Source organism: Castor canadensis, chromosome 6 (assembly GCF_047511655.1).
Source record: "Castor canadensis chromosome 6, mCasCan1.hap1v2, whole genome shotgun sequence".
Classification (NCBI taxonomy): Eukaryota; Metazoa; Chordata; class Mammalia; order Rodentia; family Castoridae; genus Castor; species Castor canadensis.
The window spans coordinates 98,559,037-98,576,834 of NC_133391.1; the positions used below are offsets into that span (position 1 = coordinate 98,559,037).

The window sequence follows — 17,798 nt, forward strand, 5'->3', positions numbered from 1 at the left end:
CAAACTAAATTAAAGGTGAGTCAAAGTTTGTACAGATCATTTTAAGAATTATGCTATGGGAAGTAAATATACTGCTATGTGGGAATACATAGCTTATTTGTCACTGATGGCTAATAAATTCCTTCGCATTAAAATTTAATTGAAAATCTTCAATGATACTTAAGCTTTTGCACCAGTGTAAACTGCAGTGACTAAAATTCTCAATGCATTTAAAACAATTATTCTTTATCATTAAAGTTAATAATATGCACATTAACCTCTTATGTAGTCTAAATCAATATTGTAGTTTGAAAGATATGACCTCTGGACAGCTTTGTCTAAATATTGATTTCATTGTCATTTGTATAAGGTATCAAACAAATTACATGCTGTACTCATACCACTAATGCTGCCCCCATAGAGCCTCTGACTTTATGGGTTCTTACAATACAGGATATGACATTACAATAATATTGAGAACATCACAGAACATAATTGCTGAATAGATGAGATTTGACGATGGCAAAGCATGGTTGTAAATAGATGACAACCTCCAAATCCCTTACTTTTAGTGAACAGGAAAAAAAATTGGTGCTCTTTAACATACACAGTGGTTGTTGATGGTAAGTTTCAAATGGCAAAATGTTTTCTGCCTCAGAGGGTTTACTTTACCTTCTTGTGATTTTTTTGATATCTCGGGAGAAAATGACTCAAACTTAGATAAAACTTTAATCCTGTAAGATAGCGGTTTTCTCAGAATAAACTTGTTTCGAAATTCCTGTTACAAGTTACTTTGTGAATCAGATGAGCTGAAAAATATAAGCATAAGATTAAAGCAGTTGAATACTTTAACTAGTGTTACAGAATTAAACAAAAACTGATTTAAGGATGGACATGCATCACACATTCTCATAATTGATAGTTATTGTATTATTTTTGTTAACAATTGCAAGTTGAAAGTCCAGCTAAATAATTTGGTTCTTTATTTTTTTCAAGTTCTAACAATTGCTAACATCATCCAGTTACATCTAACTTTATTTTGATGAGTTTTTTATTTTTTAATTTTTACTATAAAACCTTTTGAAAAAGACATGTGGTCATGATCATAACACTGAATGGCAGATGCAGTTTATACTAAAAATGTTCACCAAAAATCTCTCGTAGGTAAAAGTGATCCATTTTGTGTAGTAGAACTGAACAATGATAGGCTGTTAACACATACTGTCTACAAAAATCTCAATCCTGAGTGGAACAAAGTCTTCACATTGTAAGTAACTATTACCTTAAACTCATTTCAGATCATTGTGAAATTATATTTTTCCTTGAGATTGTATGTGTGTATTTATTCTTCACTATGTCACAACTCAACACATCTGCTGCCTTTGCTAACCACCATGGGCTTCGCATGGTGGTTAGCAAACCTGGGCAAAGGAGTATGACATTTTTCTGTTTTGCACAAATATTTTTTTAAACTGTGCTTTTTTTAATGACTTTAATGGGTTTTGCTCCCATAAACTGAATCTCCATACTGCTTCTTCCTTTTATAATTCCTATTGAAATTCTTCCCAATTGCATTGACACCAAGGAGGACAAAGCTCTATTTGTTCCTTTGCTGAAATCAGCAAACAATTCAGTCACCAATTCGGCAGATGCTTTAGTTTTGGTTTGTTTCATTTTACCACAATAAGAATATTAAGTATTATCCTAGATATCAAAACAACCTTTGAGTTAATTTCCCTTTTTGTTTTAAAAGGTTTGTAAATCTTTTTAATCATACACTGTAAAAGTAGCCTATGCTACACTATAGAATCTCCTAAGTTCGCTTTTTAAAAACTGGGCTTTAGAAATGAACTCTGAACAAAGGAAAACGCTCCAAACAGAAGTACTTAAAAGTTTTCTAACATAGTTTTATTTTTTGTACATGAAAAACTGCTAAACTCCTCATTAATTCCTTATAATGTCTCTGCTTAAGAGCCAGTAACTAATCAGCTTTAATTATCTGACCAATTTATTTTTAAGGAATTCCACATTTTTATGAGAGATGAAAGCCTGTGCAGGAGACTTGCACTCCTAAAAAGGTTGTGGAGAGTGTTTTTCTCTGGAATACATAATTGAGTGAATAGGTTTGATTATTATCAAAGCCATTAATTGATTGTTCCCTGATAAAGCCTCTTTTTACATGTGGTTGTGGTTTTCCAGTAATGAATATATTCCATTGTTTTTGTTTTCTCTTAATTCATGTTTTCTTGGTAAGCAATTTGATCAAAGAATACATGCTGCCAATGATTTGTACTTATTTTTCCAGAAATAAAAATATGAAGAACTTACACAATTATTTATTATCATATCTTGTCATTGCAGCATAATGGAACATTATTTAATTTCTAAATTTCAGTGTGGTACAATAGCTATAAATGTTACATTTTTCTCCATTCTGTTCTCTGTGTCTGTTCATTTTTATTATAAATCTAACAAACTAAATCAATGTTCTGATGAGAGCTGTAAACAAAAAGGAAGTGTCCTGTTATTGGAAAAAACAATAATTACAAAAAATATACTATGACTCTTGCTGGTATAAAATCTGGTGCTGTTTTATGTGGGATTATGGGAAGATATGATTTATTGTTGTAAAAGGAAGATAAGAAAAATCTAAAAATACCAGAGCTACTTATTGATTTTTTTCAGTAACTTATTCTTTGCCCACCCAGATGGGAAATTATATCTCCTTAAAATGTTATAACTTGAAATTACAATGGTCTTCAAAGTTCCAGATAATAGAGCCATCAATGTAGTCAACTACAGTGCATTATGGGAAATTCTGTCATAATTTCCTGTATATGTATATATGCAAATAACACACATAAAAATACACACAAAATCAGCTGGAGCTATCTGAATTTTCAAAAACATTCAAGCTCTTGTTTCCTACTGATGAAATCTTTTTTTCTTATTATGTTGATTATTCAGCAACGTTAAAGATATCCATTCAGTTCTTGAAGTGACAGTTTATGACGAAGATCGGGATCGAAGTGCTGACTTTCTGGGCAAAGTTGCCATACCATTGCTGTCTGTAAGTGTTATTCACCTGACACACTGTTCTGTGTTGCTTTTGCTCAAGGAAGAAAAAAAAAACCCTCAGCTCTATGTCTGTCATTTCTCACCCAAGGTCTGTAATAAGAACACTAAAAATTTTAACATACTCAATTCACGGCCATGTTGAATCCCATGATAGTTAATTTTTCCTGACAGACTTGATCCTGGTAATGAACAGGTACTTGTCAGAATTGCCACAGTTGTTTTGGGTTCTCTGTCAGTTTCAGCAGCTGGGGGTCAAAGGTCACTGAGGGAGTGTATTCAGTGGAGACCGGGAGACAGACGGCTGTCATGTCCTTTTCCCGCAGATTCAAAATGGTGAACAGAAAGCCTACGTCTTGAAAAACAAGCAGCTGACAGGGCCAACAAAGGGGGTCATCTATCTTGAAATAGATGTGATTTTTAATGCTGTAAGTCTTAACTTTGGCTTTTTTGTACTGCTAAAGAGTTCAGTTTCATGAAAGCTTTTGTTCCTGATTTGTAGAGAATTTCTGTCATTCCTCATTTTCTCTAAACCTTGATGTATCCTGGAGAATACGCTTCTGCCACTGCCTGGCACACCCACACTTTCTGTTATAGTTGGCGACTGCTGCTGTGGCTGCTGCCTGCCTTCCTAAGAGAGGGAAACGCATGCATGTGCAACTGTATACATTTATATTTTATGAGCACAGCAGCCAAGACTTTGAAACTTTAGAAATTATTGCAAATTGAACTCATGAAAAACTTATAAACATTTGTAATATATTAATCCATAACAGACACATATGTTGATGTATAGGTGAAAGCCAGCTTACGAACATTAATTCCCAAAGAACAGAAGTACATTGAAGAGGAAAACAGACTCTCTAAACAGGTAAAAAACAAAGAAAGATTAATCCCTCTGGGAAGACCTGATTGTATCTGTAAAACATCTTAGTAAATTCAAATAAATTTTGCAGGTGTGGAGGGGGGAAAATGATGGACTTTATGTCATCTACTTATTGAAAATGGTTCTTTTTTTTCCCCCTTTCTTTCTTTTTCTCTCTTCCTTTCTTTAAAAGATCAAACAAGGACAATACCAAACTAATAAATTGGACGGGGGTGGTCAGAAAAGAAAGGGGATTCTGTAAGTGCTGAATATAGTGGATACGTAGTGGTGTGTTAGTAAAAGAATGATCATTTTGAACATAAAATACAATTTGATTGCCATGGAGTGTGTAAATAAGAATGCCAGAACTGAGGTCCAAATACATGTGCAGACCACCCACAGGTATGATGCAGGTGTGTGTAAATGGAGCCCCGAATAAAGCTCTTCTCTCTAATCCAGTGAGAGAGGCTGCATCTTTTAAGGGAAACTTTCTTGTTAATTAGATTTTAACTATGAACTTTCATTGACATTTTTTGCTAAGAAAGAGAGAAATCTGATTTTTCTATCACAGAGGAGAAATTAAGCTTGATATTGATCAATTATAATTTTAAATTTGGTTTGATATCAATTTAAGAAAAGTGTTAAGCCCTTTTTAAAAAAATTCTTACATTCAATTAACAGAGCTAAAATAAAATGTACTTATTGTGGCTATAAAGTTTACTGAACTTATTTTCACCTCCAAATATTTGATAATTTTCTGTGCCGTTAGAAACGTAAAAGCATTTTAATTTTTAATGATATAAATTGTCATAAACAGTGGAGTCTTGGATGTTTAAAGATAGTGTGTTATAAATATAATATGTTGAAATAGAAATGCAATTTATATTTCTCCACAGTTATAGATAAAAATAATAAAAATTCCTCTTGAAAGGAAGGTGATAGGGGCCAACAAAGAAAACATCTAGGGAGGTGCTTTATTTGCCTGAATGGAATTTCAGTTCTAGTGATGTGTTAAAACTGGTATACACATACATGCATGTATATATATGTATGTGTGTATATATATGTATATATATATATATATATATATATATATATATACTTTTTGTCATATGAACTCAGTAAACTTTAGATAAATACTTCTTTAAAATACAAGGTCAGCATTGAAGTATATTTGGAATAATAAAATATTAAACTGTAGACATAGGATTATTCTAACTATTAATGCACCTATATGTAGTTTTTTGAACCATTACTTAGTGCACAGGGTATTCTTTTTACCATTGAAGTCATGCTAGAGTTTTAAACTTTAAATTATATCAATTCTTTAATATAGGTACCTAGTTATGATAAATTTTTCCCAAACTCTAAAATTATGGAGAAAATAATGATAAAATGCAGGTTAAATTAAATTGTATGTTTGTGCGGAGGGGGTATATGACAGAAAGAAATAAATCCTAGTAAAATGCTGAAAGCATTTTGTTTGTTTGTTTGTTTGTTTTTTGTGATAAGCAATACTTGACAGGTTTTTTGCTAAGACTCTAAATCAAAATCTTCCAAGTTATCTAATTCACTTTGAAATATATTGACTTTAAAACATTTGTTTCATCTTAAAAACACAAAAAAGGTTTGAGTTTAAAATTAATGAAGGTCCACAGTATATATGTAGCAGAACTTTTTTTCTTTTGAACAAAGAATTCTGAGCTACATGATAATATTATTTAAAAAAATATATTTAGCTAAGAAGTTGCCCTTAGCAGTCAGTTCTCCACTTTCTTCACAAACCCTTTTTCTTTAACTTTTGACCCAAATTGCTTGGTATGTCCATGCAACTTTAACTTTATAAATCCTTTTCACATGACAATAAGCTTGAAGAATTTTGCAGCATATCTGATCATTTTTAGTCTTATAAATTCTAATAATACTGTCTTTTTCCTTACAGCTACTACTGAGAAACTTTATCAGAATGAAACGTTGTGTCATGGTGCTTGTAAATGCTGCATACTACGTTAATAGTTGCTTTGATTGGGATTCACCCCCAAGAAGTCTTGCTGCTTTTGTGGTATGCTCATACTGTATTACTTACATTGTTATTCATTAAATTCAGTAATCATAGCTGCATGTTTCTGTGGCTATAGTAACAGTTATGTCAATGTGGCCATTTTAAAACTCCTATTTTAAAAGATGACTGGACAGATTTGCCGTGGGCAGGAACCTGCTGGATTGTTCAAGGTCTGAGTCCAAGAATATACCCCCAGCCCTCCGATTTCCGGAATGCAAGACATCTCAGCCAATGTATAATTCTCTCTGTGACACTTAAAAAGTAAAATTTTGCATGTTGCATAATTCCAAATCCCAAATGGATAGCCAGTGTGAAAAAAAAGTAATAATAGTAATCATCTTGACCATCCTCACTTTGATTTTATTCATTCTGTAGTTTTGCAGTTTTTTTTTTTCCAAAATATGGATATCATTGGCAGCAGAATGTTGGTTGGTAACACTTTAATACGTGAATCAATTGGACGTAGATATGACCTGTTTAAGAGATCTTTTATTATTTCTGAGGTTTCCAGTTTTTACAAAGTCACAAGTGAGAATTTGATCAATTGAAATAGTCCTCTAACAGTGCTCGTCTTGTAGCCTTTTACTTTTATTATTTGAAAACTGCTGATGAGACCAACTGGCAGAGCCAGAAAACCCAAAAAGATAATTTCCTCTGAGCTTTATCTGGAATTTTCTGCTCACAAATTATTTTTGCTCATTCAGTATTTTAGTTTGAAGTTTAAGTAGGGTCTGTCTTTTTAAATCCTTTATATTATGCTCACCATGTTTGTTAGAATATAAGGACCTTATACTTTCTTGTAGTTGCCAGTTTAGCAAAATATAACTTTATTATGAGGATTTACAAGAAGAGCCCTAATTATAGTAACAAACCAACATTTTAGTATTACCATTCAAATGAATGTATGCACATCTGTTTAGTACTTGGAGCTCTGTCCTCCTCTCAGGCCTTGTATGGGACTTTCATTAATGTCTGAGCACATGAACAAAGAGTGTGCATGTCCCTTTGTGTTGTAAGTTACCAGAAAGTTAGGCAGCCTGCTTCCCATAGACATGTTGTTGTCTCCTTAAAGAAAGTGACTGTCATCATCAAATTTCAGGGAAAAAAAAAAATTCCCTTTCTCAATACTCTTTTAGTAGCCTTTTCACACAATAAATGTATTGGAATATTGTTGAACAAACTTTATTCTGATTTTTCACTAACAGAGACACTTTGATGTGAATAAGAAAAAATTATATTGAGTTTCTATATATATTTTATATCCGTGCTTCCAGTTTCTATGAGGCCTTACAGTAGCAATAAAATTCTACTGAAAAGGTCATGCTGCCATTTTTGATTCACTCTTTCTAAAGCCATTCACCACAACTGTTTGTGATATTTGAGAAAAACAGAGAAATGTATATAATTCTATCATTCGTTCAAGAACATTCATTGTGAATTCTTTAGCATTACAATGTGTTACACAAGTCTTCATAAACTTTTTCTGGCTTCTGGGGTCACTCATGTAAAATGAATTCAAAATGGTGACCCTTTTCACAATTTCCTTCTGATTCTTAAAAAAGGAAAGAAACCTCCAAAAAGTTAGGTCCATGTACATAATATTATTTGAGTGATTTCACTGAAAGGGGGCAAACTTCACTGGAGAAGAAATGTAGTAATGTCTTTCTTAGATGGTGGCATATTTGTAACAGATTCAGCCCTATGAAACACAAGTTGAATGCAACAAGCTTGCACAGAAGGGGTTGCCAGCATAACAAAGATAGAAAAAGGGCCTGCAATATGGAGGGTGAAACAAGAGGTCAGAGACCACAATGTGAGCACACATTAAGAGTACTTTTGAGAAGAAACAATAATATTAACTGTTTCATTGGGGGAAAGAACTAAATTATATTCACAAAACCAAACTTCATCTATTTAGTTTGAACTGGGAGTTCTATGAGAATAGGAACCTTGTCTTTTTCATCCTGTGGTCCAGCAGTTAGTATACTCCCATATAAACTGCTTCCTAAATCACTTGCTCTACCAATGAATCAATCATCAATGTGCAAATTATTCTTCTGTGGGGCAATTCATTTTTCAATGATGCCAGATAAATAAGGGTTTGCTCTAAGAAAGCCAGTTATTAAATCATGTTAAACACAGCTTAATACTGTGGTAACAATTTTCCATATAGTTTCCATTTGAATTCTAAACTATTTCATTATCCTTTATCAATTGTCTATTTAACCACGATTAAATTATGATATAAAAATTCATAAAAAATAATAAGAATTAATATTTATTAAGCACTAACTGTGTGCTAAAGAACTGTTTTTCACACATAAATACATTAAAATGTTTTTGTGTATTAGTGAATTTAATATTCCCAACAACTTTATGAGGTAGATACCATTATTTTCCCAGCATACTGGGAAAAAACTAAGGCACAGAAAAGTTAAGAACCTTATCCTAGGCCACACAGTAGATATTATTTCCTTTCTAAAAGAACCTTTAAGATATATACCTTACAATGCTAATGTCATAACAATTTTGAAAAAAGTTTGTGTGATTTTTCTTCATCTTGTAGATAATTAAATGAGGTATATACAAACAAAATGTTTCAAAGATCTCATTGCATAACCGGAGCCTTTGTAGGCCAAATTATTGAAAAGAACTGCTTTCTATTAGGAGAGTATGAGCAGTACCCCATTGTTACAAACATATTGTCCCCATCATGCCCTCCTGATGGATCATGGGTGTATTATTATAATATTGGTTCCACTTGGCCCACTTTTTCATAATTGCAGCTGCCTTGTGGAGCGCATGCATTTGTACCATTGTACAGCTTGGTTTTAGGCCCAGATCAGAAAACTTTATAATGTTTACATGTCTTTTTTTAATTCCATTTTAGTTTTCTTCTCTGATTTGCTCTCCAAAAATAAATGTAGAATAATGAAATCAAAGTAGAAAAACAATCATTTTTGTGTCTCAGCGTCAGTGAACGTGGAAAGCAGGAGACATGCCGACTGAGAGCAGCTGCAGCCTCTGCGATACTACCTGTGTGTGGGGGCAGGGGGGTCTGGTAAAGCCAGCTGATGACAGTAGAGGCAGAAACCAGATGGGTAGGGGACGGTAAAAGATAAGCAAATGCATTTCTAGGAATGGCCTTCCTTTTGAGTGCCATGAAGTAGGTTTTAAATTTTGCTATGAATATTGTCTGCCTAAGAGTGCACACAGACGTGTGTGGTACAGAAGGCACTGCTTGTCTCTGGGAATCATCTGTTGTAGACGTGGAAATATCTCATAAATTGGGCCTAATTTTCATCAGGCTCTTGACCAGACATTTGTGTTCTTGTGGATGTCCGTGGGTGCAAAATGGGAGGGAAAAAAAAGTGCACATTCTCTCTTTTCAGTACTGTCATTTCTCACTGTAATGAGCACAAAAATAATTGGACAACTGAGCTATCAGTAAAAGGACACACTTCAGTGTGCGTCAAAGAATTATTTTACAGGACAAACTTTAATCTTTAAATGTGATTGTAGATAATTTGTGGTACCATCTGTCCATTTGGAATTGTTTTAGCCTTTTCTGTCGTTATACAGTAAGTGCCGCTGTGTTTAACATTAACATTTGATATTTTACACATTTAATTTCTGTTCTGCTGTGTGGTCCTTGGGGAATGGAGCGCTAGTGCTACATGAGAGAGACAAAGTATTGATCAGTTAACATTTCAGCTACATTTATGTATGTCGCAAAATTAATGAAAATGCCAGACAAAAATGTCAGAGTGCACAAAAAGGTAGAATTTAAATTTGGTACTTTAATGAAAAGTCTTAAGATGTGCATTATCAAAAATGTCCTCTTGCCTTTAACATACAATTCCTAACAGAATAACTAAAGGGAGACACATATTTTACTTAGAGGAACAATGAACATGAATTATGAAGAGATGTCAACTACTAAAAGTACCTTGTGTTCCAAAACAGCATGTTTGAATGCTTAACTGGTAGTCAGAAGGTACATTTGTTTCTATTCATATCTGGAAGGCTACTGGCTTCAACCCTCTGGCCTGACCAGTCTAAGGCAGGCTTCAGAGCCGTAGGTTAATCTTGGGGTGTGTGTGTGTGTGTGTGTGTGTACATGTGTGTGTGAAAGAGAAAAAAATGGAGAATTCCCTCTACAGCAATTCATCAAGGCCACTGTGGTTCATTATGCGTTCCTTTCTGGGTCCTTTACAAATTCCTGGTTTTCCTTTGCTTCCATATAATTTGTGTTCTACCTTCATTCAATCCCCATTTTTGTAAAGGACAACAGCTACCCTCAGAAAAGCAGGAAGGGAGAAAAAGCAGGGATGATGCATGCAAAGAGTGACATGAGGGAGCTCTTTGGAGTCAAGTGATTTTTCTAAAATGGAGGAAGCACCAACAAAGGAGGAGGAACTGAATTTGCAGAGGCCATGGGCAGTAATACAGCGATCAGAAGACAATAGGCACTTGAGGAGACTTTATTGTATACTTCCTGTGTAGAAAGTCCACAGCTATTAAACAACTTATGGATTTTTCTAAAAGTTATTACAAACCATAAAGACATTTTAAGTGACCTTCACAATCAAGGACTAAAAACAGGAATTCCTTAAGAAGAAATACTAACATGACAACAAAGGCATGTTGGCATCATGTCTAGTTCAAGTCTTAGCATTCATATTACTGAGTAATGAAACAGGATAACTATGCTTGGCGTATTGAAGATCACTTTAAGTTTACAACAGAAATATCTGTTTGGGGACTTTAACAGACATTGGTAATACCACACCAAGAAAATTAGACATCAAAAGTCTATGGCAATTTTCAAATTACATTTATAAGAGCTTTGTGTGTGTGTGTGTGTGTGTTGCTACAATTATTTTTTAGAGCTACCAGAAAAATTAGAAATGTTCCAGGTATGATTTTTGTTCTTTCTTCCACAACAGCAAATCATAACAACTCCTAAAAATCATAGAAAAAAGAACTAAAGGAAATGATCTCCAGTTGATGGTACAATCCTGTAGTCATGAATGTTCCAACATTATGTACATCTAAACTTCCACACTTGCCCCTTTCTTCATTTATGTTTTTCCCTGACATAAACACTAACTGAGTTTGCAAAATAATACTGCCAATTTATGTTTTTACAAATTTTAAACTGCATTAAACATTTCCTTCACAAACAATGTGAAGGAAAGAAAAAAAATGCTGCACAGAATTTCACTGATTTAGAAGATTATATAACTTCAAAGTTGCCTAAAATTCCTTTGCAATCAAAAAGTGTTGACACTTAGAAGTTTATAGCACTACAATTTTCTATTCAGTAAATAAATTTTATGCACCATTTATGTGGATATCTGGCACATCAAGTTGATACTCAAAATACACATTTTCCCCCAAATTTATTTCAATTCTGAAGAACAATTTTCTTCAAATATTATCCTAAATTCTATGAAAAGTTATAAATCAGGTGTTCTTAAGTACTGCTTTTCACAAAGCATTGCATATAAATTTTTTCAACTACAAAAAAGCCCCCAAAGACCATAATTTAGGAAGTGAGTAGTTTTAGGATTGATCACTATTAGCTAAAACCAATCCCAAATCGTAGGAAATGTAGCAAACAAAATAAGAATGCTTTCTCTAATCCTTCCTGAAGAGTGATTCTATAGTTCAGTTTGCAAACCTATTTACGTGAATGGTCACTTTGCTTTGGTTTTGTATCTGTTATATGCACAACGCAGTACTTCCTCAAATCAGCACTTCCTTCTCTTTAAGTGATGTCAGTGCCCTTTAATGTTTATTTTAATAGATGTCAGCAGAGGAGCTTTCTGTTCTTTGGAGGGAGATAATCACATAAGCTTCAGGGTTTGCTACTCTCTAAAAAAGCTCATTCCTCCTAACTTTTATTTTACATTTATAGTAAGAAGAATTTAATCTCAATAGCAGGTCACACTCATACCATCTATGATCTCTGTTCCTCCTTTGTCCTCTAACATAGAAAGCGGTAGGATGTTATAACCTAAGGAAGTTTTCTATTGTGGATGATTTGGTGTAAATAACCTATTTCACTTTTTCCAAGGTGTAAGTTGTTGTGCTGTATTATAGTCAACATAAACCACATTACCGACATAACCTAATCCCAGATTGAGTCCAGGAATTAGCCTTCTCATGCACTTTAATGGTGTGTGCAATGAGGGTTTGGTTGGTGAAGCATACCTCAGTGTGCTCTCTTTCTGGCTGTATGGATATTATCCCATTTCCATTTACACTGCCTCAAATTAATTATCAGGTAATTTCAGTCCCCAAACCTTTATGAGATCCTTTATTTTACTACTGAGTTGACTAAGGATAAGAAAGTTATAAAATAATGAATCAGAGATGCCTATCTGTCCTCAGATTCCTAAGTTGATGTTCCTGTACTCTAAAGGATTTTCTACTTTCCAACTTCAATTTAAACTGTAATGCACACACTTGCCATTTCCATTGCAGTGTTTCATTACAGAAATTGTTTTACAAAGGCAAAATTTTAAAGTGTGATATAATTATATAATTATTTTAGCAAAATTTTATGCAGTAAGAATAATAATTCTTCTGAATGGGTTTAAATTATAACAGAGCCAGTCATTAATATACTTTAGTAGTTAAGTTCACTCTTCTTATGCTTTTATGCCCTTTCATATCAGGTGAACATTAAGAAGTAGGAGTAGAATGCTTTCTGTTATCTTATTTTTCTATTTTGACTAGTTGTGAAGCTATACCTTAGAATTATGAACATGCTAGACTTAACTCACCAAGTGAGAGCCTGACGTTAAATGTTAATAATGAAGTTGGTCCTGCTTTCTTTGCTTATTCTCTTACCATCATTTTACCACACTTGGACCTTACAGTAAGCACTGTGGGCAGACCTTGTGGTCAGTTTTTGCCACAGCCAACTCTGTGAGTTATGATTTCACATTGCACCTCCTGCTTTCGTTGTGGTGACAGAGGTCCAGCAATCAGCAAGTGGTAACAGTTAGAGATCAATACAGAGTAAAGATGTTCACACCAGTCACCAGCAAGTGGCTCAAAGGAAAGTAATACAGGCAAAAGCAGAGAAGAGCCAAGAAGCAAGAAAAAATGGAACACATATCAAAAAGTAAATAAATATTTGGGTAAAAATGAAAGTTAGCTCTGATTCTAAGGGAAGAAATAAAATATTTTAACTGTAAACTTGGTTTTTATTTTATCTTAAATCAGAGTTCTTCTTTTTCTATCTCCCAAAGAAGAAAAATTGCATTTAATTAAATGAGAGAAATTAAATACAAAGGGATAAGGTTTGTCAGGCAATATTAACCTTTTTTTCCTGCAGTACTCACCAAAAAAAAAAAAAAATTCACCTCCTTGGGACTCAGATTGCACCACTGAGAATGCATCCTCTAAATGAGGTATATATTAGTTTAACTGTGCTACTCTCATGCTTTTGGTGGTAAAATCTAGCTTGGAATTTCTGTAGTTTGCAAATGATGTGAACCACTCTTGAGAGAGAATTTGTGATCACTATATAAAATTATTGGTTACATTGGAGTCCATTTCAAGAAAAGATTTTGTTTTTGCTTGGTTTTGTAAACATTGAGGAGTTTGATCTTTCCCCTTATGTGAACTCACAGAAAGGTTTTCTCATATACCCCAATTTCAAGAGTACATTGCTGAGCTTCACCAAAACCAAAAAGTGGGAAAACATGAATTCTGAACTAAGTAACATAGCCTCTCTCATTATGAGGTTTCTGTGGTGGTTTATCCATATACCTCACTGTATTTACAAGTAATAGCTAATCTTTATATTCTTAAATTAATATAATATGTCAGAGTTCTAAAAGCATACTTCATTAGGCTTGATTATCTATTAGATTTCCAGTGGAAAGGCAGGAAAAAAAGGTTATACAATAGGAAAGTTATTTAAAATAGTTAAGGTACTTGTTTTCTAGGTAATTCTGTATAGCAAGTTACCCTACTCACCATTGGAATAAAAAAAAAACTTTACTCTTACAATTTATCAGCAATATGTAAGTACATGATGTTTTATACCCCAGGTTGCTATATACAAATAATTTTGCATTTTCCATACAGTTCCTGCAAGCAAATGTCAGGCAGTTCTTAAATGTTTGAAACAGGAATATTTTATCTAGCTTTCTCATAAAATGTTGGTGGACTAATTAAATAGTATTTCCCTTAGAGAAGTCTTTTTGGATCAAATTTAAAATAATATAGATCACCCAATAATAAGTGTAGTCCACTGATTACCCTTGAATTAGTACAATAAGGCTGTATATAAGAGAGGATTATGTTTTGAAATGGTGTTATAAAAGTGCTGGCTCCTACTCAAGAAATTCTGTGCAAGTTCAGATAACTAAATTATTGAAAATTTAAGAGTCAATATATGTCTGGCTTTGTTTAAATTTTTTAATACAATTTGGTTCTTCCATTGTAAGAGTATATTGCATACCTCAGCCAGTAGGCTAATGTTTTTGTGAGAGTCTTCTAACCTAGATTCTACTAATCTGACCGAGGTGTGCACTGTTTCCTATTTAAAAAAAAAAAAAAAGTACTCAGAGTTAAGCCTCCTACCACAGTTTGATTTCTGAGCTGTAAATCTTGACTAATGTGTAGTTTGATATGGCTACCTTCCTGCAAATAAGATGGAAAAGTTTTGGACTTTGGAATGTATTTCCCCATCACAGTATGTCATAGGTAAATGTCATGCAACCACTCAACAAGCCTACAGATCCTACAGAGTACCAGCTGTAAAACGGATACATCACATGGAGAAAGTAGAGTTGATGTAGTCATGTTTTGGTGCTCAGGATGCTCGGAACATGTCAACCTTAACCTCACCCTCAAGCTAGTATACTTCCTTATGGACAAGGGTAAGGGGTTTAAAAAAGTGAAGAATACATGGACTCTCAAAGATGCAAATGAAGCCATAAAATGTTATAGCTGTGAAGGGAGCTTCGAGATGATTTTTATAGGACAGAAGATTGTAGTGCAAAGACAAAAATGATTTACTAAGACAATAACTCTCCTTCTCCCCCAATAACTAGTAATGGAAGTTACAAATACAGCAACAATGAGAAAAGAAAGGTGACATTTATAAGTTAAATTGTCCTTAATTAAGGGAAACAGGTGTTTGACATTGTCTTGTAGAGTTCTGAGAATGGACTCAGAATTGGACTCTGGATCCTTAGTATTTCCTGTTAAGGAATATGTTGGTGTGGGAGGGCTAGAATTGCCTACTTGATGCAGCGAATCAGGGCTCACTCTCCTTATTATTAAGGTGTGTGATAAATTATGTTTTGATGAACTTTTTTATTGGTTAAGATCACATCACACTATAGCTTCCTAAAGCATTGCACAGAGATGTGTGTATAAAATAAAAACTCTTAGAACTCACTGTGTGTTTAAGGTACACATTAGACAAGAAATGTTATTTGTCCTCTAAGAGCAAAATAACTTTTTTCCCAAAAGCAAATGCCAACTCATTAAGAATATATTTCTAAGTTTCAAACATATTTTCATTGAGTTCATATTTCCATTGAGTTGCTTAAACAGTTTAAACTACCTCTATTGATCCCTGTTGATTTAATGAAAGATAAAATGAAATTTTACATGGCCTAAATTTCATTACACTAAATAAATGGCTGGGAAAAAGGTTGTGTATTTTAGTCACCTAAAAAAACTGGTGACCCAACTTCATTATACTACTTTCTTCCAAAATTTACTTAAAATTATATAGATTCAAATTAGTCCAACATAAATTAAACAGCATAATGTAAAATATGTTCCTTTATAAAGGAGCGACAGTACTAAAACAATAATGTCGATATATTTTAAGATACTATTTGAATTTTCAGGGTGTTACCCACTTCATTCTGTAGATTATGGGAGGTATTGTTGATTATAAACTTGGTGAGCCAAGTTAGTGCTGTGGAGTTATTGAAAAGAAGAAAGCAGAATTAAATCATCAGTATGAAATGCTCTCAAGTTCTAAATGGATAATTTACAAAACAAAACCACAACACAGGTTTTTGTTTTTCAAAGTTTGTATCTCTATGCAAAGGTATTTAGTTTAAAGTTATGAATGGAAAATATTCTATATTGGACTTGAAGTGGGGAAACTCATAAGGAAAAATTCCCCATCAGTGTTTGTTGCAAATGCCTGGCTTTTCCTAAAAAATATATACAAGAAACATATATAATATCTGAGTTCTATTTCTAATTTAGAATGTTTAACCTAAGCTTAAGGATCTGGGAAATAAAATAAATTGTAAACTGAAAAATGCCATTTGTTAGTCTTTTTAATCCATTACCAGAGCCAATGGCAGGAAATAAATTCAGGCTGTTTCTGCTTGAGATGCATTTCAGTTGCCATTAACAGGTCTTCCCCCGTTTTCAAGCACACTCAATAAAACTCTGTGGAATGACTGGCTCAGATGACTTCAGCAGCAAAACTTGAAGTTAAGGCTATAATACCGTAAGAGAAGCCCTCAACAGTAGTATCAGATGAAGCTGAGAATAAATGTAATATATCAGGCATCATAAAAGGGTGAATGGGGGATACATTTATGCCCTCCTTTATCTTCTCTGAGATTCATACATAAGATTCATACTCATTATTTCTCGTCATCTTAATGAGATCAGTGTGGGAACATTTCTCTCCTCTCTGTCTTGACTGTCAGAAAGGGGGCACTCCATTATTTCTCCCTTCCTTTTCCTGTTCCTCTGTATTTTCGTGGAATTCCAGAAATGTTAACTGGTTACAGCAGATAATCCCAGAGTATCACATGTAAAGTTTTAAGAACTTTAGGTAGAAGGCAATAACTTCAGTCTCTCTTTCTCCCTCTCTTGCTCTCTTTCTCTCACGTGCTTTTATTTTCTTTCAGACTGGTACAGACTTTTATCATCTATATTTCTCAAGGGGACTGATTCCACAGGAAGGAAAATAGGGTACCTGAGTGTTACCTCTAATTGCTACCCTCCTTATTGCTGAATCTGTTGGCCAATTAATTCTGCACATAGCCTTCCTAAATCTGAATGCAATTGGTTTGTGTATTCATGCCAGACACAAGTCCAGCCTTAGATTAAAAGAGGTAAAATGGGCAGGGAACCAACTTCTAATGTATCTTTTCCACAAATACATCTTCAAATCTGTGAAGCAATAGTCACTGTTTATAATTAAAGTTGCTAAGAGAGATTTTATCATGTTTTTAAATCACAAACTCCCTTAATCCTTAAGATTGATAACCAGAAATTATGGAAATATTTAAATGATCTAGGTCTATTGATTATAGGTCTATGTTGTAACCATACTGTTTTTGGTACTTCTTTCCTTGAAAGGAACTTGTGTTAAAGGATTCCCTTTAACATGATTGAAGAATCTAAAGTAGGCATTTTTAATATTTGCTGCCCTCTTAATTATTACTTGTTTAATGCACCGCTGTTAGCACAGGGATTATGAGTTAATAAAAATGTCATGGTATTAGTGTATAATACACTATATAATTTTCCCCAGGTAATGATTAACAGCATAAGGCTATATTAACAATACTCTTAGTGAATAGTCCCTAAATGTATTTGATTCTTGTCTTTTGGAAAGTAATTTTAGGCTGAAATTCAGTAAGGAAATATTTGAAGGATTTAATTAAACTGTTTAATGCAACCTTCTTAGGTGCACAATTTTTTTCCAATGGCTTATATCATATTACTACGTAGAATATTCTATCTTAAAATCAACATGATAGTTTTAAATGTTGTGTAGACATTTGCCAGAGCAAATTTACT

At 33.5% G+C, this 17,798-nt stretch overlaps 1 protein-coding gene across 6 annotated transcripts in view; it reads left to right on the forward strand.

Annotated features, from left to right (window-relative positions):
- The window catches only part of Mctp1 (multiple C2 and transmembrane domain containing 1), a 569,946-nt gene that overhangs the window by 410,497 nt on the left and 141,651 nt on the right, over positions 1-17,798 (forward strand). For all 6 annotated transcript variants that reach the window (XM_074077064.1, XM_074077065.1, XM_074077066.1 and 3 more), the window contains 5 exons: positions 1,144-1,246; positions 2,947-3,049; positions 3,381-3,482; positions 3,851-3,925; positions 5,862-5,981. In XM_074077064.1, coding sequence (XP_073933165.1) covers positions 1,144-1,246; positions 2,947-3,049; positions 3,381-3,482; positions 3,851-3,925; positions 5,862-5,981 — 503 coding nt within the window. The remainder of the gene's footprint in view (positions 1-1,143; positions 1,247-2,946; positions 3,050-3,380; positions 3,483-3,850; positions 3,926-5,861; positions 5,982-17,798) is intronic.